Consider the following 25,837-nt stretch of genomic DNA (forward strand, 5'->3'; position numbering starts at 1 on the left):
AAATACATGTATTCATTAGATGACACATTGTGCGTTTACTGCAAGCTCATTTCCCTGTTTATTGGCAGTGTTTTTGTACAATTTAAGGCTTTGCTTAAATTTTAACAACAAATTTACATATGTTATTTTTTGTGATCTTTGTAACAAGTGAATATCCCTGTAAAATAAATCAATAGGTTGCTGAATCAAATTAAATATAAATAATGTAAATAATCGTTTTGATAAAAGTATGTTAATCATTTGCAGTCTAGTTGGGCTGGTCCAGCTATCTCTGGTTAACACTGCGGAAAATCCTGAAAAATAAAGCAGCTATCGTTGAGGTGCTCTGCGGTCCTGTCGCTAGAGGTCGCTGTTTGCGCACACTTTCTCCGTGTCTCCGCAGTGCTGCCTGAATACGAGGAGTGCGTTTGATTGTTGCAGGGCTAAATGGCGGACAGAGCTGGATAGTCGCGTTAACACCGAGGACAAAAACGTTTCGACTGGGTGAATTCCTGGCGTGACCCGGTCCTCAGCCGCGTGTCCCAGGGGTGCAGCGCAACCGTCGAATCGAGCCGTATTGTGCACCGAGCTTAAAGCTGTTTTCCGATCGTACCCTAACCTTAGCTTTCTCGAGTTCCCATCCCAAGCGGAGAAGTTAACACTGTTTATGGTGGCTTACTAGAGGCAGCTAGCCTGTGAGCAAACCATGGAGGACTCTCTTGAATTGATAGGGAAGCGTTTGCTTTTGCTCCTCGACGACGGCAGGTCCGCGAATGGATCCGAGCCGGAGCAGGCTGCCTGGGCCCGGGACTGGCTTCGGGGAACTGTGCGGGCAGTGAGTGTCATCGGCCTGGCCGCCCCGGAGGTTAGCGTCGGGGAGGCGACAACAACAACCACTGCAGCGGGGCTAACGGTCAGTGTTTACATTCAGCTGATGCCGTTCTGCATAGCTAAATACACAGCAGTTAACATACATGCACAGTATACCAGCTGTTTATTATGTGCTCTACATTACCGAACACATTTTACCCATCACCGATGCTACATTTGCTAGTATTTAACGTTAGCTTTTGGGCATACTGGCTAGCTCCAAGTCGCAGCCACTGGGGCGCAGCTAAACTCGAGGCCGGGGATTTTTTTTTGGCCTTTGCTTTGTTCGCTTTTCAGCTCTCTGACACTCAGCTCCAGTGTTATTCATTAACTATTTAGCATGAATTTGGAAAGCATCGATACGTTAGAGCTAACTAAGCGTTCATTGCACTGAAACAAATCGCCGGCAGTCACTGAGTAACGGTAAAGGTTGACGAGCTCCCACCGTTGGCTGAGGTTTGTCTAGTTAAAGGCCTTACAAGTTCATAAAGGGGCGAACCAGGAAACCCTGCGAGCGTACTCTGGGTCCAGATTATTAAGTATTCACACTGTTGCTCTGGGTGGTAATTAGAATGAATGAATGAAAGTGTAGTGTTACCGAGCCCAACAATTGGGAGAGTTTTGGAAAACTGGGTGGCGGTGGTTGACCTACATGACAGCTGCACTTTGTAGTCCAAATGCGGGTTATTATAGTAGCATGCATTTGAATTGACATTAACAGATAACACATCGTTTTTTAATTAAACAATTAGCATGAGCATTCATGATTAATCTGTCTACTTTGCTGTTGTTTATCAAGCAAAGTAAAAATGTAGTTTTAAGAAAAAAAATGTAGTCGCTTCCCATGTTTTATTTTTTTGTTCATTAGAAAAAGCAAGCTACAACAAAAAATGTAGCCCTTAGTCCTCTTTTTTTGTTTGCTTTTATCTCTAGAGTAGCATTACTACTTAATGACCTTAGGTGTGCATTTCCTAATTGTGTGTTGTGTTTTTTTTCTTGGGAAATAAATCTTAAACTGAGGAATTTTATTCTTGTGTGAGAACTTGTTCCTGTGCTCTGCCCTTATCTTGCATGTCGCTGAGATGGTCGGCATAATTATAAAAACATAATGAAAAACATCTTCTCTCCATGTTCGTCTCCTGCTCTGATAACCTGCTCCGTCAATGATAAACAAAACAAAGGACTTGGACATGTGGTACTGCACACCCTTTTATGCTTTTAAACCTTGCTATATGTGTCAGGGGTCTGTCCAGCTTGGAGGGTTTATGCCACCAGTGTTTACTTCTCAGAGCCCCACCACCCAGTGAACATGTAAGGACATGTCAGGAAATCATTATTATCTGAGCTTTGAAAAAAATAGGTGGGCTAACTGATCAGTCCAAAAACATGTGAAAAGCTTGTTTATGTGCTAACCTTTTTATAGAGGTGTAGCTGGCAGTCGTGAGGCGGTGGTCTAGTGAAGAAGATGGAGGATAGATTTGTAGTTGTAATGTTTTTTCTTCTTTGTAGGGCAGCACTCATCCATGATCAGAAAAAAATCCCACTACAATGATTTTTGGTCAATATTCAGTTAACTTTCCAAACAGCACAGTGTCTTTTAAACATTGAATTTATCTGAACTTTGAGTGTATTTGAACTGAAACCCAAATAAATTAAAACGTCTTGTGAAGGGGCACGTTTTGTCCGTTAGATCCACACTAGACCATATATGCCCTGTAGCCCTGAACTTTTCTACATGTTTCCCACAACATGTGGATATGAGAACATGTTTGGTCAGAAGCGTGATCGGACATAAACGCTCTCTTCCTGTTACAAGGTCTGAGTCAAGTCCGATTGAGCCCATTTGCGAATACAGGTAATGGTCCAGTGACTTCAGTATGGGTTAGTCGGGGTCATATTGCAACTGGCAACTCAACAACCATTGCCTCCACTGCGGGTGTTCTCCAGGTGTAGACAGCTGACGAGAGGCCCTAGTTGCACCACACAGCTGGAAGACCTGCAAGGAAGTCACTAGTAAAGTAACAGAGAGTCAAGCTTTCCTCAGTTGCAGACAGGGGGTTAGGCCAAGAACCATCCAACACCTTTAGTGTGTGCTGCTCATGGCAGACTGGACCAGGCACCCTGGTAACGTGGAGACAAAGACAGCCGGAGGCAATCGTTAATGATCCTTCTCTAGGTGAACCTGCAGAAACCTTAGTATGGCTTCTCCTCTAAATAGGCCTTGTTGATCATAGGTTCTCTTCCCGTCGTCTCAGCTTGATCTGGACTTGAAGGTACAGAAGATTTACTCCACAAGACATGACAATTATATTTTCATAATTGTCGGAAGTTAAAATAGGCAGGCAAATGAAATTACATTAATGATCCAGCCATTAAGATGACTGATAATCGTAGATGCCATATAGAAATGTATGAATTTTTGCTTCTTATCATCTTTAACTGTCGGATACGTTTTATCACAAGTGCTTTCTGAATATCTTATCTCATAGATGTCAGTGCAGGCTGTCAGGACCAGATCCTAACAACAAAGAAAGAAGAACGTATGCTTTGTATTCATAAAAAGCAACACCAAACTTAGATTAGGGTTTTGCAACGAGCATCATTTGGTAGGGTACTCAAAGCTGACTTTGTGGTTGTTTCTGCTTCATTAAATGACATTAGATCCCCTAGGAGCACAATTCTAAATGATGGTACTCATATGTGCAGACTTAAAAAGCTAAAACAGTACTAACCACATTGTTGCGGCTGGTGTTCTGACAGAAACAGATTGTCAGAATAGTGGCAAAAGGGACTAAAATCAAGCAATAAATTAATTTTAGTAAAGTTTCTGCATTCCTGTATTTTAGACCTTTGGCAGTTCATGATCTTAACATATGGCCCTTATTGTATAAATGAAAACAGATGGCCTTTTTGTTGTATCTGGCAGTTTTTCAAAGTCTGTCTGAGAGACTGAGTCTCTTTGCAGTCAGTTTACAAGTGGACAGACTCCTCGCAGTTACCATGAAACTCCAGTGGCTGCGAACCTGCTAGTCCTGGCTGTCCTGGCTGTCCTGTCTTCCCTACGCACCGGATCGCTTGCGAGGTTGCTGTTGCGGGGCCCTCCATCATTCAGATAATTCTCCAGAGAGGATGCTTCTTTTGTCACATGTACTCCAACATCACTGTCTTGGACAGCAGGTGGTGATGCTAGACCTTCAGCTGTGGTGGATGCACTACAAGCTCCAGGGCCACAGTAGTTTGGAGCTGCAGTCTAACTCTGTGGAGGTGGAGTATAGGTATTTAGTCATTAATGCATATGCACCTGTCTATACAGAGAAACACCGGATTGTGAAGATATCTGATGAAGTTGAGAAGAGACTGGTTTTGGTTGATTTTTAATTTTTTTTCATTGATCCTTGACATGTTGGTGATTTTTATTCCTTGTTGCCTTTGGAAAAGTAAAACTGAAGAACCATGAAAATCATGGATCACTTACTTGCCGCAAATACTCTCCATTAGGCCATATGTAAATAACAAAATAACTTTATATCTTAAAGCAAAATTGGGAAACGTAGAGTCCGATACAAGTCTTTATATTAAGGGCCATCAGTCAAACAATACTGTTTGGTCTGGGTCTAAACAGAGCGCATTGTGTGTGACGTCTTCTTTTGCGCATGCGAGTAGCTTTGAGGATTCACACTAGAGCGCGTTTGCTGTCACATTTTATTTGTAGTGTGAACAAGCAGACAAAAAAATCGGATTTGATCAAAAAATCGGAATTGAGCATTAAGACCTGCAGTGTGAACGTAGCCTTAGTCCTCCTAGGTGTGGGATTGAGCGGAGAGGGGCTCCAGTGGCAAGGATACAATAAGAGGTGCAGCCCTAGCATCAGTCCTAGAAGGTGTTGTACTTTCCCAGCACCGTCTCCAAAGCACAAAGCCCCTGCACACAAAATGTCTCAGATAGTAACTCCCAGTTTGGGTGTGTTTAATCATCAGGTGCCGATGTCACATCAAGTGTCCCCACTGCATTTCATTGGTGTGCCCCAATAAAGGTGCCTGCAACAAACTATGAACTTGCATTTTCCAGTGTTATAGTCAATTAAGGATGCTTAGGGAAAATTGCTACGAGTTACTGTTTGCAGTTCCGGGCCAAGCCGCCTTGTTTCCGCAGAATTGTAAATACCTGTGTTTGCAAGGAGGCAGCAGTGATACTAAGGGAAGCAACGTGCTCAATTACAGAACAGAAAAATACCAATGGTCTCCCCTTCGGAGTAAGAAAAAGGTTGGTACAGTCATTATTTTGTTGTTAGAAAAAAAGGGGGAGAGCTTTGTCCCATACTCGACCTGCGAGTCTTAAACAAATAGCTACGAACTGTGCAAGTTCAAGATGCTGACACTCAGACAGCTTTTGAATGAAGTTGGCCCGCGAGAATGGTTTGCAGCAATCAGTCTAACAGATGCTTATTTTCATGTGGCTATACAACTGAACAACAGGCAGTTTTTTAGGTTTGTATTCGAGGGGGCAGTTTCCAAGAACCTGGTGCTGCCATTCGGGCTGTCTCTCACTCTCTCTTGCAAATTAATGACACAGCCCATTATTTATCACTGGTGCTAGTTTCAGTCATTATGCAAATGCACTGTTTAAAAGGTTGGGGGAAACCTTTCCTATTAAAACTGGGTCATTGCCGATCAGTTTCATAGATAGTGTTAATCAATAACATGCTACAATATTCCTACCCTAAGTGTAAACAAATGTGACCAGAAGAAGGGACGGTTGGAGTCTGGAAGACTGGTATGTCCATTAAACAGCTGTATTCCTTTGTGAGAAGTGGGAGCTCTGGTTTTCTTATGTTTACTTTGCCACTTTGAGTAGTCGATAATTTGGATGTGAACTTTGGCAACGATCAGTCATTGTGCATATTTGCATAAAGTAACAGATGACGGAATAATTATGTCTCTATGAAAATGTTCTTTTTAGATTTTTAAAAAAGGTTTTCATTCAAAATCTTTACATATCCTTCTTTCTTCACTATTCCATGCACGAGGTTCCTAGTTCCAGAAGCACTGAAGCGTCATCTCAGTATAATACTCCCACCACCATGTTTCACTGTAGGCTTGATGTTCTTTCTCCAAACATAAGCTGAGTGTCTGTGGCCAAAGAGCTCCAGTTTCATCTCATGTGGCCAAAGGTCACACTTCCAGTGTGCATAATCTTTCACCAGGTTGTCCTTGTTCTGTACTGTGTGGGAATCTTTGAATTTCTTGATGACACTTCTCACTCCAGTTCTTGACACTTGGAAACGCTGTAATAACTTTGTATATCCAGCTTGTGTTTTGTGAGCATCTACAAGTCTATTTCTCCAAAGAAAAATAGTATGACTACTATTAAGTCTGTTTGTGATGGTTATATCCTGTGTCTGGTTCTGGTTCTATTTGTTTTTCAGAACTAGCAAATACAGTTATGGTTACTGGGGGGAAAAAAGAAAAATAAAATTAATAACATTTGGACAGAACATGATGGTTTTAATAATCTTGTTCTTGGTATCCACAGCCAGTACTATTTTTCAAGCAGGGCACATTCATAGAAGAGTAGCACCCAGAACTGCAAGAACTAAAATGGATTTACCATTTGGTGTTCTTCACTTCTGTGGCGAGTGTTGACTGACTCATAGTTATAAGGCTGTTATTTACTCTCCAAATCACACATCTTTTTCCAGATCTCTCATTGGGCTGGACAGCATGGTTAAGGGGACTTAGTTTTCAAAACCTTACCAAGTTTTTCTTGTCCACAGATGATGCATAAAGGAGCAGTTACTGAGTAAATGTGCAGATGTTTTTTTCACTTAGAAGAGTCAAACAGCAGCCCGGGGGTTTGAGGGCTAACCCGAAAACATAACAAAAGATATCTCAAGTTTTCCTCTAGCAGTACTCGGCCTCCTTGAAGTTTAAGTTAAATTAAATGTGGATTATACATATTTTACACATATTATACATATAGGTTATATAAACCTGTTGGAGCATGCAGTTCACTTAATTCACAAAACCAAAATATGGTTTAACATCCCGTGATGGTAATATATTAAGTAACTTTGTATCGAATTTGATATTTTAATGCCTTTTTAAGGAATCAGATTTGCTTTGTTTGTTTAGACTTGCGATTTCCTGAAAGTGTTAGAGTCTGCAGTAATTTCACTTGCTTCATCACTTCACAGTCCTTATGTGTATGTTCTGGTTGATTCTGCAGGTATTTGTGGAGTTTGAGAATGCTTCGCAGCGCTGTTCTTGGGTGCAGGTGTATGACGAGGGGGTGAAAGCTGTGCTGGTAGAAGACTCCATTGTTTGGGCCCGTCGTAGCGACGTTACCGACACAAGCGGAGCCCCGGCACCAGCCTGGCCTGCTCTGGTGAGTGCTCAGCTGGAAACCAGCAAAACCATTAACCACCCAAATAGTCTGGGCTCCATCTGTGAATGGGGAATAGAGTGAGCTGTACTTAGATCAGATTTATGCTTGGAATGTAAAGTGAATAGAAGTTGGATAACTCTTTTCTTTTAATTTCTTGGTCATTGAAATTCATTTGAAAATAAAGTGTGCACCTGATCCCACTCTGGTGTCTCCCGACTCATCGAGAGGAGACAAAAAAAAAAAAATTAAAGCGCCATTTACATGTGGTGTTCACCTTCCACATCCACACTGGGAGTTATTTCAATCATCATTGTACACTCTCATTGCGCATTTGCCTTTAAGTATAATAATGTCCAATCTGAAGGTTACCATCACCTGGTACGTGTTTTGAACAGCTAACACTTGCAGCTGGATATTGGCAATTATAACTTAATTTCAACAACAAAATGAATCAATTGCTATGGAGTTTGATTCAGTGCTTGATGTTTTACTTGCATAAGATCAGAGCATCCATGTTTAATGTAAATGCATAAAGCATGTTATAATTGCATTATTTTTTCTGGATTTTCTTGTGTAATCAGCGTGAGAGTGTTGTTTTCTTATTTATATGAAAATGACTCCTCTTTCAATTATGAACTGTTTACAAATGAGGTTTTATGGGCAGAAACAAAACATCAACATTTTGGGACCAATGTATGACAAAGAATTAACAAAGAATGATCTGCACGGTTTGAGTGCAATTGCAAAACATTGTCTACATGCACATTTAAAAAAACACGACAAAATGCTTGCATGTGTTCACGCATGGACTCTTAGTACATACATATACAACTGGCTTAATGAGCACCTTGAGGGCAGAGAGGAAAGTCAGCATATCATTAACTGCTTATGTTACTTATCTTCCAGATAGTAAACAGAAGTCAACCGAGGCCAGGTCAATGTGCAGGCTGTTTTACCCTTTCATAGACGTTTCAGTTTTGAATTGGCCAGGTTATACACTCACTTGCCACTTCATTAGTTACACCTTGCTAGTGCCTCCAGAACTGTCCCTAATACTTCATGGCATAGATTCAACCAAAGTAATGGTGTTATTCCTGAAAATTCTGGTTCCTATTGGTAGTTGCTACAGATTTGTTGGTTACACATTAGAGCTGCATTAAATCATTTAATACCTTCAATAATCTTAAAAAATGGTTGATGCATTTTTTTGGTTCAATGCTTCGGGCTAATCCATAACTTGGTAGCGCTCAGTTGTCACCATGTAAATGCGAATGTGTCACCCACATTTGTGATTTAAAATATTTTTACTGCAGGCCAGTAAAAATATACATGGGCCTGTAAAACTGTAGGCTGCTGACATGGACACTGAATTATTGACATCAACTATTACCATTAATTATTACCTCTACACCATTAGAACGTCTGTTTGCTACAGTAGGAAATATTGCATTTAAAAGCCCAGGAAAAATCTCAGTTTTAAGAATGTGGACATGCTTCTTCATTGCAGTCATCATTTACAGACAGACGAGCACACACACAGAAACACATATGCATGAACACCCACCAGATCTACTACATCCAGGTGATACAGTACAGTCAGAACTCTTTTTGCCTCCTATTAATGGAAGAACACATTGAAAGAAGACAGAGTAAAGGCTGTTTTATTCTATGCCTCAGCTTAGGTCGTGTATATACCTTTTTTTTTTCTTTTCTTTTTTTGTTGTTAATTACTGTTACTTTGGATTTAAGAAATTGTTTTCTTTAAAATATGATTTAAAGAGGATATTTAAATACAATGAGAGGTTTGAATTGTTTTGGCAGATGTTGTATTCAGTTAAACTATTAAAACATTGGTTTCCATTTTAGAAATTGCAATGAGCAGTGCAGTTTGAAAGATCAGTTTCCTCTCTTTTGAATATTTATCGTTGCTCATTAATATGACAAAGTAGTATCCAGTTAATCAGATAATCAATCGAACACTCGATAACTAAAATAATTGATAGCTGCAGAACTAATGCACATCCATGATGTGAAGCTCCTGTTTCACCACATCCCAAAGGTGCTCTATTGGATTGAGATTTGGTGTCTGTGGAGGCCATTTCAATATAGTGAACTCACTGTCATGTTCAGGAAACCAGTTAGACATGACTTGAGATTTTCTGACATGGTGTGTTATCCTGCTTGAAGCAGCCATCAGAAGGTGGTCACACTGTGTGCATAAAAGGATAGAGCTGGTCAGCAACAGTACTCAGGCAGGCTGTGGCATTTAAACGATACTCAGTTGCTATAAGATGATTAGAGTATGCCTAAAAAAATATCCCCACACCATTACACCACCAACAGCCTGCAAGGCAGGAGTGATCAATGTCTTCATGCTGTTTATGCCAAATTCTGACCCTGACAATTGATTTTCCAGCAGAAATTAAGACTCATCAGACCAGGCAACATGTTTCCAATCCTCTGTTGTTCAATTTTGGTGAGCCTGTGTGAATCGTAGGCTCTGTTTCCTGTTCTTAGCTGACAGAAATAAGACCCAAGAGCCTTCTGATGTAGCCCATCTGCGTCAAGGTTCAGTGTGTTCTGCATTCAGAGATGCTCTTCTGCATATCTTGGTTCATCAAGTGGATGTTCAAGTTACTGTTGCCATCCTATCAAGCAGTCTACAACAGCATGGCATTTTTAGCCAAAGAACTGCTGCTCACTGGCAGCTTTCTTTTTCAGACCATTCTCTGTAAGTGCTAGAGATGGTCCTGTGGGTAAATCCCAGTAGATCAGCAGTGTCTGAAATACCCACTCCAGCTTGTCTGACACCAACAACCAATAACCATGCCATGTTCAGTCAGTTGAATGACCATTTTTCCTCCATTCTGATGCTTAGTTTGAACTTCAGCAGGTTTTATTAACCATGTCTGCACACCTAAATGCACCGAGTTGCTGATTATACCTAATATAGTGGCAAGTAACTGGTGGTGGACTACTAGACTGATATACAAAATTTTATAACAAACAAAAAATTCATAAATTCATACTTTCGTTACTCTTTTTGGTTGTTGAGCTGAATAAACCTAATGTAAGTTCTCTCCCTCTGTTTATCTGATTACATGCTCTCGCCTTTTCCACAGACTTTCCGCTCCCTGGTGGACAGAGTGGGTTTAGGATCCTTGGTTCCTGTAGAGTATTTTGGAAACAAGAATTTTGAGTTCCTGCCCGACAACAAAACTGTCCAGAGGTTTGAGGTATACAAAAATTCTAGCGTTTGTTAAAGAAATTTGTCAACTTATATATCAAACAGTATCAACAACATTTTGTCATTTAGCGTCTGGTGTTTTCTATTTCATGCAATCGTTAAACAGATTGACTGTTTATTACTCAGGTTACATGTTAGTGTCACTGACATGTTTAAATGTAGAACAATTGAATTATTTTCTGTTTTCATTAAGTGCTTCTTACTTAATAATCTAGGGTGAAGCTGCATACATGTTTCAGCTCATTCATTTCAGCTCTACTGCGAGCGCTGCTTCAGATCAGTTTGGTTTCTGTCCTTTTGCAGGTGGATAAAGATGTAAGACACCCTTTGCTGTTGGAGCAGCCCTCTCTGCAGGCTGCCATCTCCAGCTGGCGTACTGACTTTGAACTGCAGGAGATATTCAGGAAGGGTAAGATTCAACCTTCACCAGTTTATTTCCTTTATCTTGATTTCACATCTGGGATGTTTTGTCTTAAGGGTGTTTGTCACATAATTAAAATTGAAAGGAGTTCTAATCAGTGGCACTTATTTAAGTTAAGCCCAGTAAATTGCTGGTTATGATTTATTTGATGTTCTTAAACATGGCGTTTGGGTGGCTTTGTAGTTTAGTGATTTACACATTTGGTACAACAGTAAGTCAGACAAGCACATTGCCACACAGCTGCTTGGGTTAATTAGCTCCCCACTGACTAGCTAATCGGTGGCATGCAGTCTGTTTTCAGATGGCCTCAGATCAGTTTGAACCCCGGCTGAGTAGGTACTAAAAAAGTACCAGGTACTACCACCTACTGGAAAATCCTTAAAGTTGAGTCAAGCCAATCTGACCTGAGTAGGTACTAGTGGAAATGGGCTATAACAGTGCAGACAACTATTCTCATGAAGTGGTACCTTTGCTGCAATTTGTTTAGTGCAAATTATCGTGGAAGGCCTAAATATTATGCCGCCCTCCTCTGTATTTTTCACATTTTACAAAGTACTCTATTGCGCTGGTCTCTTTCACAGAGCAGATCTGGCCCTCAGGTTGGAGACTGTCACCCTTATTGTTAGAGGAATGAAGGAATTTGAGTTCAGAATAAAAAACATCTGTGTTTTATTTAAAAGCAACATGTCTGTTTCTGGCAGATTTAAATGACACACGAGGGATGTAGATTTAATTGTCTCAAGTACTGTTTTGCCCATTGTACCTGTCCTCAGGTTCATACACCATTCAAGGACGCAAAGTTCGTGTGTACCAGCCGGAGTTTGAAGAGTGCTGGGCCACTGGACTGGTCTCACACCACGACCCCATCTCTCACATTATGGAGATTACCTTGGATAAGGTAATGTTTATGTTTTGCCTAAATATATTCTACTGGTCATGGTGTAAATAAATGTTACTTAACGACTAAACCTTTTTTTTTTTTTTTTGCGCTGCAGGGAGAAGAAAATCAGATGGTTGATCCTCGTGTGATACACGTCATGCTGACAGAGGAGGAGGTAGGGTTGTTTCAGTAGTCGATATCCATCAAACTCTCCTCATGCTGTGTGCTGTATGTTTAGTTAGTAAGTCATTTGAGATTTAGGTTTTTAATTATTTCTGAATATTTTCTGCCTTTAGCTTGGCAAGAATGGGCGGAGAAGGAAGGACAGCGAAACAATGAAAGGGGACAGCGGACGCAGACGCAGGACTGCCTCAGAAGGTGAGGATGACTTGAACTTGAAACGGTTTAAAGGAGCGGCAGATACCGGAGCAGACGCACAAAACTGCGGCGACACCAGCAAAACTGCAGTGGACGCGATGGGGATTTGGGCTGGAGACTCTGGTGAAAGAGTCAGCAGCACAACCAAAAATGGAAGCTCTTCAGAAGGAACGTTTCCTCAGGGCCGAGGTTCGTCCCCAACAATTAATTCCTCGCTCCAGATGGACCAGTCAAACGCTAGTTCTCCTCGCTATCCCGGCCACGTCAAAGAAAACGGTCGTGCAGCCGCCACGCAGGGAGCAGCAGACTCGACCACCACCATTACACCCACTCCTCCTCCCCTCAAACCAGCCCCTTCCCCCTTTTCCACTGCGTCTTTTCCCCCACTAGGCCAGATGCCAGTCTTGGTTCCTGGAGCACCAGCCCCCAAGGTCTCCCCATCCCCCCAGCTCGAACGAGAGGAGGGCAACCAGGCAGCTTATTCCAAAACAGCTGCTCTTGTTTCCCCAGGACCTGTCACCATTTCTTGGTCACAAGACAGCGTTCCCAGTGTTTCGCTTTCAGCTTCTGTGGGTTTTAGCTCTAAAACTTCTAACTGGGGAAGCCAGACAGAGGTAAAACCAATGATGTGACAAGTACCATTAATACTGTATACACATTTCCAACAAATTGTTGTTTGCAATCTGTTATCTCTATTATTTTTACTTAACCGTGTTGTGTTTCTGTTCCTCAGGGATCTAAAACAGCGTCAGGCTTTCGTTTGTCCCAAGCTGGACCTACTGCTCCTGTATTTGGAGATGTTACCTCACAGACCAACGGAGCTCCTACCACTACCACAGCCTCTCAGGATGCTCCCAAGCCTTTTGGCTTCGGTTTTGGTGGAGCAAAGACTGAGGCTCACCCTAAGCCAGACCAGAACCTTTTTTTCCAGTGCATGCCGCAGAAGTCTGTCACCAGCCTAAATCTAACTGCTGATCAGACCCAATCCAAGGACACCAATTACTTTACTGCAGTGTCTGAGAGCCTGAGTAAAGAGCCTCCAAGCCTTTTCAAGCCAGCAGCCCCCGCTGAAGGGCTGAAAAAGCCTGAGCAGCCTAAAGTGCCTGAGGTCCAGCAAACGGGAAATGGTGTGTTCAACAAATCATCATCACCCTTCCAGGGCATGGGGGGCTCTCCAGGAGGAAGGAGCTCTGGCTTAAATGTGAGTGGTCCAGCAGTGTCCTCTGGAGCCCAAAGTGCTTCTAAAAAGAACAGTAACAATGGAAGTTCAGTAGTTGGCTTAGGGCTGCAGTCTGGTTTTAGTTCTGCAGACAGTCACCAGAACCTTTTTCTACAGAACTCCAAGGAGTCTGCTAATCCATTTTTGGCATACGGGGAAAAATCCTCCCTCACAGCTTTCGTTGGCCTAACTGGGTCTGAGCCACAGTCCATGGGTCCTGCGCTGGATAGCAAGCCGAACCTGTTCACTATGGCAGAGCCACCTAAGGGGATTCTGTCTTCTCCTTTCCCAGCATCGTCAGCAGCTGCTTCAACCAGCACTTCCCCCTCTCCGGCACCAGCCTCATCTCAGACGTTACAAAGTGAAGGGACTGAGACAAAGGAGGGGCAAGACGTTAGCGAGATTCCATCATCCACCTCAGACTGCCCGATGTTTGGAAACGCTGGTCCTGGTGGAATGGAGGAGGTGCCCGTGCCCTTTGACCAGAGCCAGTCTCAGAAGTTTAGCTTGGAAGACAGAGGCCAGTCATCTAAACATGACTCTGAGTCCAGTAGCAACAGTGACCTCTCAGATTTGAGTGATAACGAGGAGGGCCTGGAGAAAGGTCAAATGCCAGGAGGACCTTCTGTTTCTGCCAAGGATGGAGCCATCATGCAGAAAAATAAGGTCCAGGGGGCCGCTAAGAGCCGTCCACGTAACAAGCCTTTCAAAGGTAAGACTTGTCCACTTCTCACTTTGTTAAATGGTGATAAACAAGCTTATCAAGAGAGGTAACACTAAACTCTCTTTTCCAGTGGGTCAGTCTGTACTTAAAGATCAGAGCAAGGTGCGTCGTCTAAAGCAGTCTGGTGAGTCCTTTCTTCAGGATGGCTCCTGCATCAATGTGGCCCCTCACTTGCACAAGTGCCGCGAATGCCGTCTTGAGCGTTATCGGAAATATCGGAATACGGGCGAGGAGAGCGACGACGACGACGATCCGAATGTGGCCTGTCGTTTCTTCCACTTCAGAAGGTATGGATCACGCACCTTTAAATTTCTTTATAATTTTATTTATGTATTTCTTTATTTTTTTAAAAACTGTGCTTTTATCTTAAATAAGCTTAATTTTTCTTTTTGCTCGTGACTAGGCTGGCTTTCACTCGTAAAGGTGTGCTGCGTGTGGAAGGTTTCTTAAGTCCCCAGCAGAGTGATTCTATGGCCATGGGACTGTGGCTACCTGTGCCCGCTGTCCATGAGGGCCTCGACCTCGACACATCCAAGTACATCCTGGCCAATGTGGGAGATCAGTTTTGTCAGTTGGTGATGTCTGAGAAGGAGGCCATGATGATGGTGGAGCCTCACCGTAAGTATAAAGACATCTCTCCAAGCTTATGTTTTCTCTTAAGAGTTTTATTTAACGCTTCCAAGTGTCTGCCACAAGTCTCATCCGCTTATTTTTTGATTGTCCTGCAGAGAAAGTGGCCTGGAAACGTGCCGTGCGAGGCGTCAGAGAAATGTGCGATGTGTGTGAGACCACCCTGTTCAACATCCACTGGGTCTGTCGTAAATGTGGGTTTGGAGTGTGTCTGGACTGCTACCGGCTCCGCAGGAACAGGCCAAGGGAGGGTGAGTCACTGCAGTGATATTAGAGTAACTTTAGAGCTGTTTAGTGTGTCTTATTTTATTCCTTATTTAGCTTATTGTGTTGGAAATACATGGATGACTTTATTCTTTCCTTCAGATGTAGACGAAACTCCGGAGGATGAAGTTTTCTCTTGGTTGAAGTGTGCCAAAGGCCAACCTCACGAGCCACAAAACCTCATGCCTACACAAATTATACCTGGAACAGGTAACATGTACATTATGATCAACTCCCCCATGGCAGGAAGATTAAATGTTACCCGTGATCAAATATTGGTACAGTAAAAGGTGTGATGATGGTGTCGTTCTCTTCCAGCTCTTTACAATATAGGAGACATGGTGCACTCAGCAAGGGGCAAGTGGGGTATTAAAGCCAACTGTCCCTGTGCCAATCGACACACTAAGCCTCTAGTGCGCCCTACTGCCCCAAATGGAATTTCACAGGTACAGTTTTATAACTTTACGAGCTTTCTTTTCTCATGTCTACACTTTGAAAGCTCCTAAATTGACGACTTTGCTATCTTGTTATGCGTGTCTCAGCAGTCCACACCGGGCAGTGGGGGTGGCCTCGCAGGTGCAACCTCTGGTACTGGCATCACTCCAAAATCAGATGGAGAAACATCAGCAATCAAAACAGAAACCACACAGACACCAGTATCGTCAGACAGTGGGGGTGGAGAAAGTGTGGGCAGTACCAGTACCTCCACCAGTGGAACGTCCTCCCCCTGTAACCTCACACAGTTCTCTGCCAAGGAGTCGCGCTCATCAGGAGAGGGCAACAGCTCTGCTCTGCACTGGCTGGCAGACTTGGCCACACAGAAAGCCAAGGATGACACCAAGGGTAAGTAGAAGAGTGGGTTACAAGTGTTGAGTGCGTAAAATCTTAGTGCATGAAAAAGATTACATCAACCTCGGATTTCAATAATGTCGCTCCTTCCTCCCATCTTTCTCCAGAATCCGGTTCGCTTCGCTCCATAATGAGTCGAGACAGTCGACCTCCCTTCGGCCTGGACTCCCTCAGTGCTCTGTCAAAGCCTTCTGCTTCTAGCCCTAAGCTATTTAACAGCCTTTTACTGGGCTCCAGCATGGCCCAGTCTAAACCTGAGGGATCCAGTCTCCGGGACCTGCTCAACTCCGGACCAGGAAAACTGCCCCAAGGCCCTGGAGAGAGTGGGGTACCATTCCCCTCTGTTTTTACCTCAGCAGGCGTAAGTAAAATGTTTTCATTTTTCCATATGATGATATAGTGTTGATCAATTTTGTTCAAACATATGTATCAACACAAAAACTTCAGCTAAGTTTCTGAACTTGAAATTATACTTCAAGTCCATTTAAATATGGAAATTTAGATGCTGAAAACAGGAATACAATTTGTTGTATTTCAGCAAGCAACAGATTTCTGAAGTGCACAAGTTGTGGAGTAAATCATTAAAAAAGTACCACCATCTACTGATTCTTTGTAATTTTAGTGTATAAACTACTAAAACTACTACTTCAACAATAGTATGGGCTATCTACGAGTAAAACTACATAGCTTGGTAACCCAAAATGCTTATGTGACCTGTCAGAGTGACAAGCTGAAGAGCAGCCTTCCAAACTTCCTGGATCACATCATCGCCTCAGTTGTGGAGACCAAGAAGGCCGAGGGCCGTCGCACCGGGGCCTCTGAAGGCGGAGAACTCGGAGCGTTAGGGTCTCGCAAAGATGGCGTAATGGGCCTTAGCGTTTTGGAGCCACATACCTCACACTCCTGGCTCTGTGATGGCCGACTTCTTTGCCTACAGGATCCCAGCAACAGCAACAACTGGAAGATCTTCAGAGAGTGCTGGAAGCAGGGACAGGTAAGAATTATGATTAGCATAACTTCATCTTTCATCTAATTCTTTGATTTTTGTGTTGAAATTATGCAGAGATGGATGTTACTGAGCTATGGGTTGACATTTTATTGCATTGACTGATGTAACTCACCCGTTACTTTCTGATTACCTCTGCTTTGTGGCCAGCCTGTGTTGGTGTCAGGGATACATAAACGTCTGAAGACTGAGTTGTGGCGGCCTGAAGCCTTCAGCGAGGAGTTTGGAGACCAGGACGTAGACCTGGTCAATTGTAGAAATTGTGCTATTATCTCTGATGTAAAGGTGCGAGAGTTCTGGGATGGCTTTGAGGTTATTTCCAGTGAGTATCCAAACTCTCTTTTTCCTCAATTATTTTATTTGTTACTTGGATCCATGAGATCACTAACTATTGTATCTAGCATGTTTTTCTCTGATGCTGGACAGATGTCACTAAATGTGTTTTTTATGAATGCAGAGCGACTGCAAGATGCCGATGGCCGGCCCATGGTGTTAAAATTAAAGGACTGGCCTCCAGGTGAAGACTTCAGGGACATGATGCCCACACGGTGAGGAACACAAAAACATTTACAGAGAAAGCGTTTCAGTGATGTTCTGCAGTTGTTCGCTCTCATGAGCATCGCTTCAGCCATCCAAATGGAACTATGGCTAATTTTTTATTTATGGTTTACACTTGGCTCAAATAATATATTTCTGATTGGCATGTTATAGCCATCTGATATGTGCCTGAGACATACAATTACATGAACATTAAATAGTGCTGCTTGGTTTACAAGCACATAGAGGAGCTAACTGATTTTATCTCTTTGTATTTTCATGCTTTGCAGCTGTAAAGTCTGCCTGTTTGTATTTATGTCAGGTCTGTTATTGATGGGAATGTCTCTTGTACCTTTCCCAGGTTTGACGATTTAATGGACAACCTCCCTTTGCCCGAGTACACAAAAAGAGATGGTCGTCTAAATCTCGCTTCGCGCCTGCCTAACTTTTTTGTGCGTCCTGACCTTGGACCGAAGATGTACAACGCTTATGGTAAGAACAAAGTCTGATGGAATTATTTCGTCTTTCTCTCCTTATGTGCGATATAATTTATTCATCTCACATCACTCTTTTCCCTCTATTTTAACCTGCAGGCTTAATCTCGACTGAAGACCGGAAGGTGGGAACCACTAACCTCCACCTGGATGTGTCTGATGCGGTCAACGTCATGGTCTATGTTGGCATCCCTCACGGAGAAGACAACCAGGAGGAAGGTTGGTAGACTTAAACACACTTTGTCTCCTTTTTTTTACGGTCTTGCTTTCTGTCTTCAACAAACTCATTGAAGATCAGGATTGTTTTATTTAACCGATTTCCAATAAAATGAACCAAATAGGAGCTAAAAACTTTACCTCTGCGGTCTCTCAGTAAATGGAAGAGAGTCACATTGGTGCTCCGACGCTGTTGCCTCTGCTGCTCATTTGATTTAAGAAGGGACAGTGTACGTTAGCTAGTATCACTCCATCATGTAAATAACACCGAACATCCAGATTTAGCACTACAGGTCAGTTATCTGGAGTCTCTGTCAGATTTATGGCTTAAAAGTAAACATGCAAAAGCATATAGGCAAAGAGAAACGTAATCAGCTATAGTAATAAATGAGAATAAGCTTTAAATGTCAGGGTTTTGTTTTATTTTCCAGACTTGTGACAGTGAGATTTCCACGTATATCTGTTCCCGATAGTAAAAATGTGTTACTGTAATATATGAATGTTTTTGAAATCCGTCCTGACGTCCAAAAACACACATTTTTGTAATGTGAGAGTATTTCTGTAACAATATTACACACCTTGCACACTAAAGCCATATTATCCTGTTAAGCATTAAGTGGAGTACAAGTTAAAGAACTTTCTTCTTGAAACACTTCATCACTCATTCCTCACTTTATCGCTCTTGAACAACCTTGTCAGTTTTTCCACAACCTCATCCTAAACATTATGGCTACACTGTTTTAGTTGTCTTGGATAGGACTCTGATAAGACCCTTCAGTGGGTCTTACTCATTTACATTGTGGCAAAATTTCTCATTCACAGAGGCAGAAATCTCTGGACGCAAAGGTCTGTAGACTTTCAGTTGTATAACTTGAGTAGCATGCCCTTCTTCTTGACTAACTCCCCTTCTTCACTCCTCCACTCCATCCTTCTGTTATCTGTGCAGTAGGGGCCAGAGCACTGGGAACCGTCTGCTAGTTTCTGCTGCTGCATTTTTGTACGCCTTTTTCCAGATTTCTATGTAAATACACGCTTTATTAAACTGAGTAACCACATATGGCATTTAAATTTTCCGCATTGCTGCTCTCTGGAGATCCGTGTTTTTTGTTTTATTTCCCTTCTGTGTATTTTCAGTGTTGGGTTAGATAAATGTGACACATTTGGTTGGAGATTTGGTAGTTGTGGGTGCGCTGTGCTCTGGTCCTTACCCTGTGGGAGAAAAGTTTGAATGAAGGGCATCTAGATTTGGCATTACCTGTTCCCCTCTTCAGGCTTCTTTTCACTCATCTGAGTGACTCTCATACTCCTGCACACACGCAATTAGGGATAAGTAGGAAATGTAGGAAACTACATTTTCCTTTAGTGTGCTTATCTAATATTCTTATTTAGTTGATGAGGTTTTAAACTTATAGCAAAGACATAAGTGAGTAGTAGAGGGAAGAGATTTGTTAAGCATTATTGAGCAAAGTTAGCAAAAAAGAACATTAGGAATAGGACCTCCACATCCAGCTGGTGATTTATCTTTCAAAAGTTAATTATGCTGGAATTGCTACTTTCTTTTTAAGTTATATATATTTTTTCACCCTATCCACTTCCTGGTGGTGACCCAGGAAGTGGAAAGGGTGCAGAGTGGATAGAGAAGAAAGCCACTCTGTGCAGGATAAAACTGGATGGGTTATTGTTCCTGTAGTTTTCCAGCTTTTTTTTTAATGTTCAGTGGAAAAGTTTAGGAAGAGTCACCCGGATGTTTCTTTTCATTTTGAAGCATTAAACCACCTAAAACTTTTATTGGATGCACTGTGATTACAGTCTAAAGAATATTACTCTAATGAGCACATCATTATTAGTAAGTCAGTTTAAGACGGATCCTTAGTATCCTTTCTTTTATACATAAAGACCCCAACAACATTAACATAAAAGGACTGTTGTAGTTTGGGAGCTGAACTTATAGCTGTAAAGAAGTTATTTATGATGGACTAGAGAGAAAAAAACTGCAGTCATACACGGCACGTTTATTACAGCTGAATGCAAACACGTTTAGATTTCAATGAGAAACTTTGACCACAGCCAGGTTTTTGGTGAGGGAAAGATGAAAGTCCACTGACGCGACGGTTTTTATTACACGCGTTTGTTTCGATTCGTGTTAATGAATCAAAGGTCTGTCAGTATTATGGCAAGAGTCCAGTGGACTCTATTAAGGCAGTAGTTTTAGCTGCTGTGTAAGTCAGCAGTAGGCTGTGAATGTGAATGTTTACCTGTCATAAATGTGATTGTGTAGTCTGCAGCTTGTCCTGTCCTTTGCCCCAGTAGTTCTCAACTGGTCTGACCACAGGATCTACATTTTCAATAGTGACATATAAAAAAAAAAAAAAAGTTTTATTATTGCAGTTAGGAAATGTACAATGCTTTCATGCACTAGAAATATAGTTTATTAAATAGAAAAATAGTAATTGTAAAGATTTGGATCTCAATAATGTGAATGCTTAACCCTTTAAAGCCGGTCGGAGCAGGCACGCTCCGTTTTGCGTAACTATTTTTAAATCCCTGTAGAACCGGAACCACGTAAGCTAGCGCAATAAGTTTTTTTGCATATGAAACCGGAGGAGTTGTACTTACATCTTATGCCATCAGCTTGTCCTAGGTCACGGTTTCCTTCCACATATAGCTTTGCGAAAATTGCATAAAAAGCGCTTGCAGGAACAAAAACATAATATTCCAGAAACACGCTTTGCCGATCCGATCAGCTGTTCATAACACTTCCTACATTGAAATAGACATCAGCGCGAGCTATCGCATGTCCGCCATTTCCTGCCCGAAACCAGAAGTGTTGTCATTTCGCGAAAAATGTAGTTTTTTACTTGTAGGCTTTATAATTCTATACTGGTGTTTTTAAAAGTCATGTTTGACTTCATGCTTTTCTGAATAGTTTCTGGGATGCTTAGAACTCAAATTGCACTGCTTTAAATAGTTTATTTTTGATGCACATGCTGTTTTCTTTGCAAATTTGCATTATAGGATTGTTTTTCGTTTTTTCTGCAGTATATAAAAATTGGTGCATCTCAAAAATAAAACTATGAAGACACTCAAAATAAATTTCCTGTTGTTGTAAACTATTTTTTGCAACTTTTTTGTATTTAAAGTTTTGAGGGATAAAGCTCTTAAATTTCTCTAAGTAGAAATATATGTAAAAAACAAAAAAAACCAAAACGATTTTCAATTTTTTTGTAGTTTATTGCACTTTTTTGCAATTTATGTAGTTACTATGGACTTAATGCATACATATTATTAAAATTTGGGCTATAACAGTTGTATTGATGTATAGCAACTTGAAATGCTCCCAAAAATGGCACTACAGTATGTAAAAATATAAAGTAAGCTCTGGTGGACTTGGTTCTATGGTAGGTCTTAAAGGGTTAAACAGCATTCATATTAATTACCGTATTTTCTCAAGTGAAAACTTTTATTCAGCTAAAAGCTGGGCCTCCAATAATGCCCAGGGGACGTGATCAGCATGAAGAAATGAAGCACATTTTATCCTGTCTGGCTTCTCTTGTATTATTGTATGCCTTTAACATCAATGCGTTTCTGTGCACTGCAACACTAAAGGGCTTTTAATTTGAAGTATAACAATGCACTAACTTTAAAAAAGTATTCCTACCGAGACATGACCAAAAATACCTTCTTTCTTTTTTTAAAAACAAAAACAAAAAAAGAAGACATTAGAAATTAAACATGTCTCTTGATACAGACCTGCTTCAGCAGTTGAGGTACATAAAAGGCGTGGTCAGTATTTGAGGAAATACGGTGGTCATAGTTCATTGAAAACCCATGAGCACACAGGCCTGCTGCTTGGCATGCTTGTGTCATGGAAGATGCAGATTCAGAGCTTTTAGTGCACTTCAGAATAAAACTCTTACAACACTGACGTCCTCTTAGGTCATTTGTTACCAGTTGAGAACTACAACCCTGCACCGTTTCTGTCAAGAAAAAAGTCTGTGATGGATGTATATGAATGAAATTGTTCTATTTAAAGCAAAATATGTAGATTTAACAATCCTGATTACGGTCCCAGCACTTAGCTTAGTCATTCATGGAAATGGAATCGAGTAAAACACAGTAGTGTTTAAAGTGCTGTGGAAACATTTAACAATCACAGTGCAAAAGCTAATTTAAAGAGGCCACTAAAAGTCAAATAAACTAACTTCTGTTACAGTTGTTATAGAGACAGTGCTGATTACAACTGTTGTTTGTTTATGTTTGGTCTCCAGAGGTCCTGACCACCATTGAGGAGGGCGATGTGGACGAAATGACGAAGAGGAGGGTGCACGAGGGAAAGGAGAAGCCTGGAGCTCTCTGGCACATCTATGCTGCCAAGGACGCAGAGAAAATCAGGGAGCTGCTTCGCAAGGTCAGCGAGCCAGCAGATCTGTTTCAGGCTGGCCTGTCGCTAGCTGTAGCCGTAACATTTTGTAACCATAAACTGTGAGGACAGGATTGTCATTGGATAAATAAAACTGGGGTAGAACGATAGCTTGATTTCTGCCGAAGATGATTAAAGTTCACAAACAAAAATTAGCCAGCTGGGGAACTTTAGTTAAAAGTCATCCTTTCTAAGCAATGGCTTGTCCTGACCTTATGCAGGTGGGAGAAGAACAAGGTCAAGAGAACCCGCCAGATCACGACCCGATTCATGACCAGAGCTGGTACCTGGACCAGGTGCTCCGCCGCAGGCTCTACGAAGAATATGGCGTCCAGGGTTGGGCTATTGTACAGTTCTTAGGAGATGCTGTATTTATCCCTGCTGGAGCTCCCCACCAGGTCAGACTGTTTTTATATGAAAAGTAGAGCTGTACACATACCCTGTGATTCAACAGACCTGCCTGTTTTTTGTGATTTTTCTCACACCTCCACGAACACATTTGTCCTTTCTGCACGCTCAGGTGCACAACCTGTACAGCTGTATCAAGGTGGCGGAGGACTTTGTGTCTCCCGAGCACGTGAGGCACTGTTTCAGGCTGACCCAGGAGTTCAGACACCTCTCCACTACTCACACAAACCATGAAGATAAACTCCAGGTGGGTGTGTTTTTCCTCTCAGTGTGTAGTTTTTATGTCTTATTTGGATGGTTTATACTAGAGGATGATGTTTGCTTATGTTGCTTGAAGCTGTGGGCTATAGTTTACTTAACTCTGTGTTCACAGTTTTATGATCTTTTTATTGGAACAAAGAGTTTATTAGTTGCTGACAGTTATTTAAAAACTATAAAATTAAGATTGGTTACCAGTATGTTATCTATAAACTGGGGCTGAAGCCTGAGCAGCATTGTAAAGTGTTAAAATTGAAGGGTTTAAAGAAACAGGTACATATTATATTGTTTACCTTTCATACACTCTTGCGTCTGTTCTGTTAACCCTTGTGTATAGATACACACTTAGCGGACACTTCATTAGTTACACCTGGCTGGTAATGGGTTTTCTTTAGATTAGTTTTAATTTTTCATGGCATAGATTCAACAAGGTGCTGGAAACATTCCTCAGATTTTCATTCACATTCACATTCACATGAATCTTCTGTTCTACCACATAAGGTGCTCTATTGGATTGGGATCTATTAAGTGTGGAGGTCGTTTGAGTGCAGTGAACTCTTGGTCGTGTTTGCAAAACCTGTTTGAGATGATTAGTGCTTTGTGAGACTGCTTAAGTGTTGCTCAGCTAGTACTGAGTGGCCTAAAGTTGGATGGATCCATGTTTTCATGTTCTTCGAAATTCCGACTTTTTTCAGACCCGTTCCCTGTAAGCCCAGGAGATTGTTGTGTGGGAAAATCCCAGCAGATAAATGTTTAAAGTCACCTAAATCACCTTTCTTGCCCATTCAGATACTCAGTTTGACCTTGTCTACACACATAGCTCCACCGAGTTACTGCCATGTGATTGGCTGATTAGATATTTGCATTAACCAGCAGCTGAACAGGTGTAACAGAGTGATCAGTGAGTGTATACACTGTTACAAAGGTGGAAGTTTCTGTTAAACACAATAAAGCGTCAAACATGAGGCCATTGTTCACTATAACGCAGCAGCATGTTTGCCTACAGGATCAAGCGGATTTTTCTGTCTGTTTTATAGTCAAACATAGTACAGCGTGTGTTTACATATAACAATGCTATGTTTTTGTTAAATAAAAGGAAAAGCACGATGATACTCTTCAAAGAAAGATAGTAAAAGATCTTTTTTTTTTCTCACAGCAGCATTGAAAAGTTATCATTTCTAATCGGTGTGAGGTGTTTTGTGTCTGGTGTTGTCTCACCTGCTGTTTTGTTTTATTTTTTACCCTCAGGTGAAGAACATCATCTATCACGCAGTGAAGGACGCCATTGGGACGCTGAAGGCCCACGAATCCAAACTAACGCGCCCTTACTCGTCTCCTCAAACCGCCGCCCTCTGAAGACCACTCCACTACATGCACACAGCGCATACATTTCATACCTACATAAACAAGTACCAGCTGCACAGCGCAGAGTACAGAGATAGTGTAGGTTGTTTTGGGGGCAGTGAAGGTTTGAGTTTGGGAAGACTGTACATTTGATTAGATGGGGAGGGACAAATCAGCGCTTCGATGAAGGAAGTCCTTTATCGCTGTTACACAGTACGCTCAAACTTGTCTAGTTGTTTTCCAATTTTTTTTTTTCTGATTTTGGTTAACTCTGTATTTAAGGTCAGTGTGTTTGTTCTGTTTTCATTGTACATGTAAGACGTGAGAGTAAGGGAGGTAAAAGCTGACGTGCCTTTGAAGCAGAGGTTCAGCTACAATATAAGCAACTGACAAAAATGTGAGTACTGGGCTAACTTTCCTATTTTGATGACATTGATATTATCTTTCTTCAATAGGAGCGAGGTTAAACTGTTTTTTGTAGATTTTGTTTTCTGTTTTAAGTTTTTAAACAGCTGATTGTTTCTGCCCTCTGTGGCTGAAATGAATTTGTGAAAACAGCCAGTCAAGGGAAGCAGACCAAAGTTTTGTATTTTTAGTTTTCTTATTTCACTTTTAGAGTAAGAAGTCTTTTTTTTTTTTTTTTTATACACCACAAGGTAATAATTGGGGGGGTGGGGCTTCAAAGGAGGGCAGTTTTTTTTCACTTGTCTTTGTCATGTGGGCTGAATGAACTGCAGACTTCCAACATGGTTCAAGAATCGCAATTGCAGCTGAACAGAACTACTGGCCATTAACATTGTATCAATATATATATTGATCTAGCAGTCGGTTTGATTTTTCACAATAAAATTTACAAAAACTGCTGCTTCTCTGATCTCTCTCTCTCTTTTTTTTTTTTTAACCCATAAAGCCTCTACCCATGCACTGCTAAGATGTAGATGGTATTAAAATACAAGTTTGCTGGTACCTGATTGCCTGTGTAGTCAAACATCCCAAAAAAGAGATGCAGTTTGCAGTTATGTTGTGCTCTGCAAAAGTCTTGAGTCACCCATTCCTTTATAAGAAAAATGTAAATCGGGTGCAGTGATACTAAGTATTCTTCAGGAATACTTCTCCAGGCTTCTTAAACAACATTGAGAGATACCTTTTGTTTCGTTCTTTGTCATGATGATCCCACAATGCTTCAATAATGTTGTGGTTTGGGGCTCTGGGGAGGCCAATCCATGAGCTCTATTTTATGTCTTTACTGCATTGGCAGTATGTTTGCATTGGCTGAAGTGCAGTCCCAAACCAGTTTGACTTGGAAGAT

The 25,837-nt window shown here is 41.5% G+C and overlaps 1 protein-coding gene across 3 annotated transcripts; it reads left to right on the plus strand.

Moving 5' to 3' along the window:
* Nucleotides 1-343: 343 nt before the first annotated feature.
* On the plus strand, nt 344-25,390 carry kdm3b (lysine (K)-specific demethylase 3B). Of its 3 annotated transcripts, none has more exons than XM_005467807.4 (25): nt 344-892; nt 7,075-7,233; nt 10,356-10,469; nt 10,784-10,889; nt 11,675-11,799; nt 11,897-11,956; nt 12,078-12,773; nt 12,893-14,090; nt 14,173-14,389; nt 14,506-14,720; nt 14,831-14,983; nt 15,099-15,206; nt 15,315-15,442; nt 15,539-15,839; nt 15,953-16,206; nt 16,567-16,839; nt 17,002-17,173; nt 17,309-17,399; nt 17,750-17,880; nt 17,982-18,101; nt 18,921-18,944; nt 22,367-22,506; nt 22,740-22,916; nt 23,039-23,173; nt 24,433-25,390. In XM_005467807.4, exons 1-25 carry the CDS (start codon nt 686-688, stop codon nt 24,538-24,540), a joined length of 5,412 nt encoding a protein of 1,803 aa, XP_005467864.1. In that variant the 5' UTR covers nt 344-685; the 3' UTR covers nt 24,541-25,390. The 3 variants fall into 3 exon arrangements, with proteins under 3 accessions (XP_005467864.1, XP_003455248.2, XP_005467865.1); XM_003455200.5 differs by having other exon boundaries at nt 15,542-15,839; XM_005467808.4 differs by lacking the exon at nt 18,921-18,944.
* The last annotated feature ends 447 nt before the right edge of the window (nt 25,391-25,837 follow it).

Source organism: Oreochromis niloticus, linkage group LG2 (genome assembly GCF_001858045.2).
Source record: "Oreochromis niloticus isolate F11D_XX linkage group LG2, O_niloticus_UMD_NMBU, whole genome shotgun sequence".
Taxonomy (NCBI): domain Eukaryota; kingdom Metazoa; phylum Chordata; class Actinopteri; order Cichliformes; family Cichlidae; genus Oreochromis; species Oreochromis niloticus.

Bases quoted from the DNA above. Each gene is read 5' to 3' on its own strand.
- kdm3b (XM_005467807.4), top strand. From the start codon at position 686: ATGGAGGACTCTCTTGAATTGATAGGGAAGCGTTTGCTTTTGCTCCTC. The intron at 16,840-17,001 runs GTAAGAATTATG...CTTTGTGGCCAG, and splicing joins AGTGCTGGAAGCAGGGACAG to CCTGTGTTGGTGTCAGGGAT. The intron at 17,881-17,981 runs GTAAGAACAAAG...TTTAACCTGCAG, and splicing joins GAAGATGTACAACGCTTATG to GCTTAATCTCGACTGAAGAC.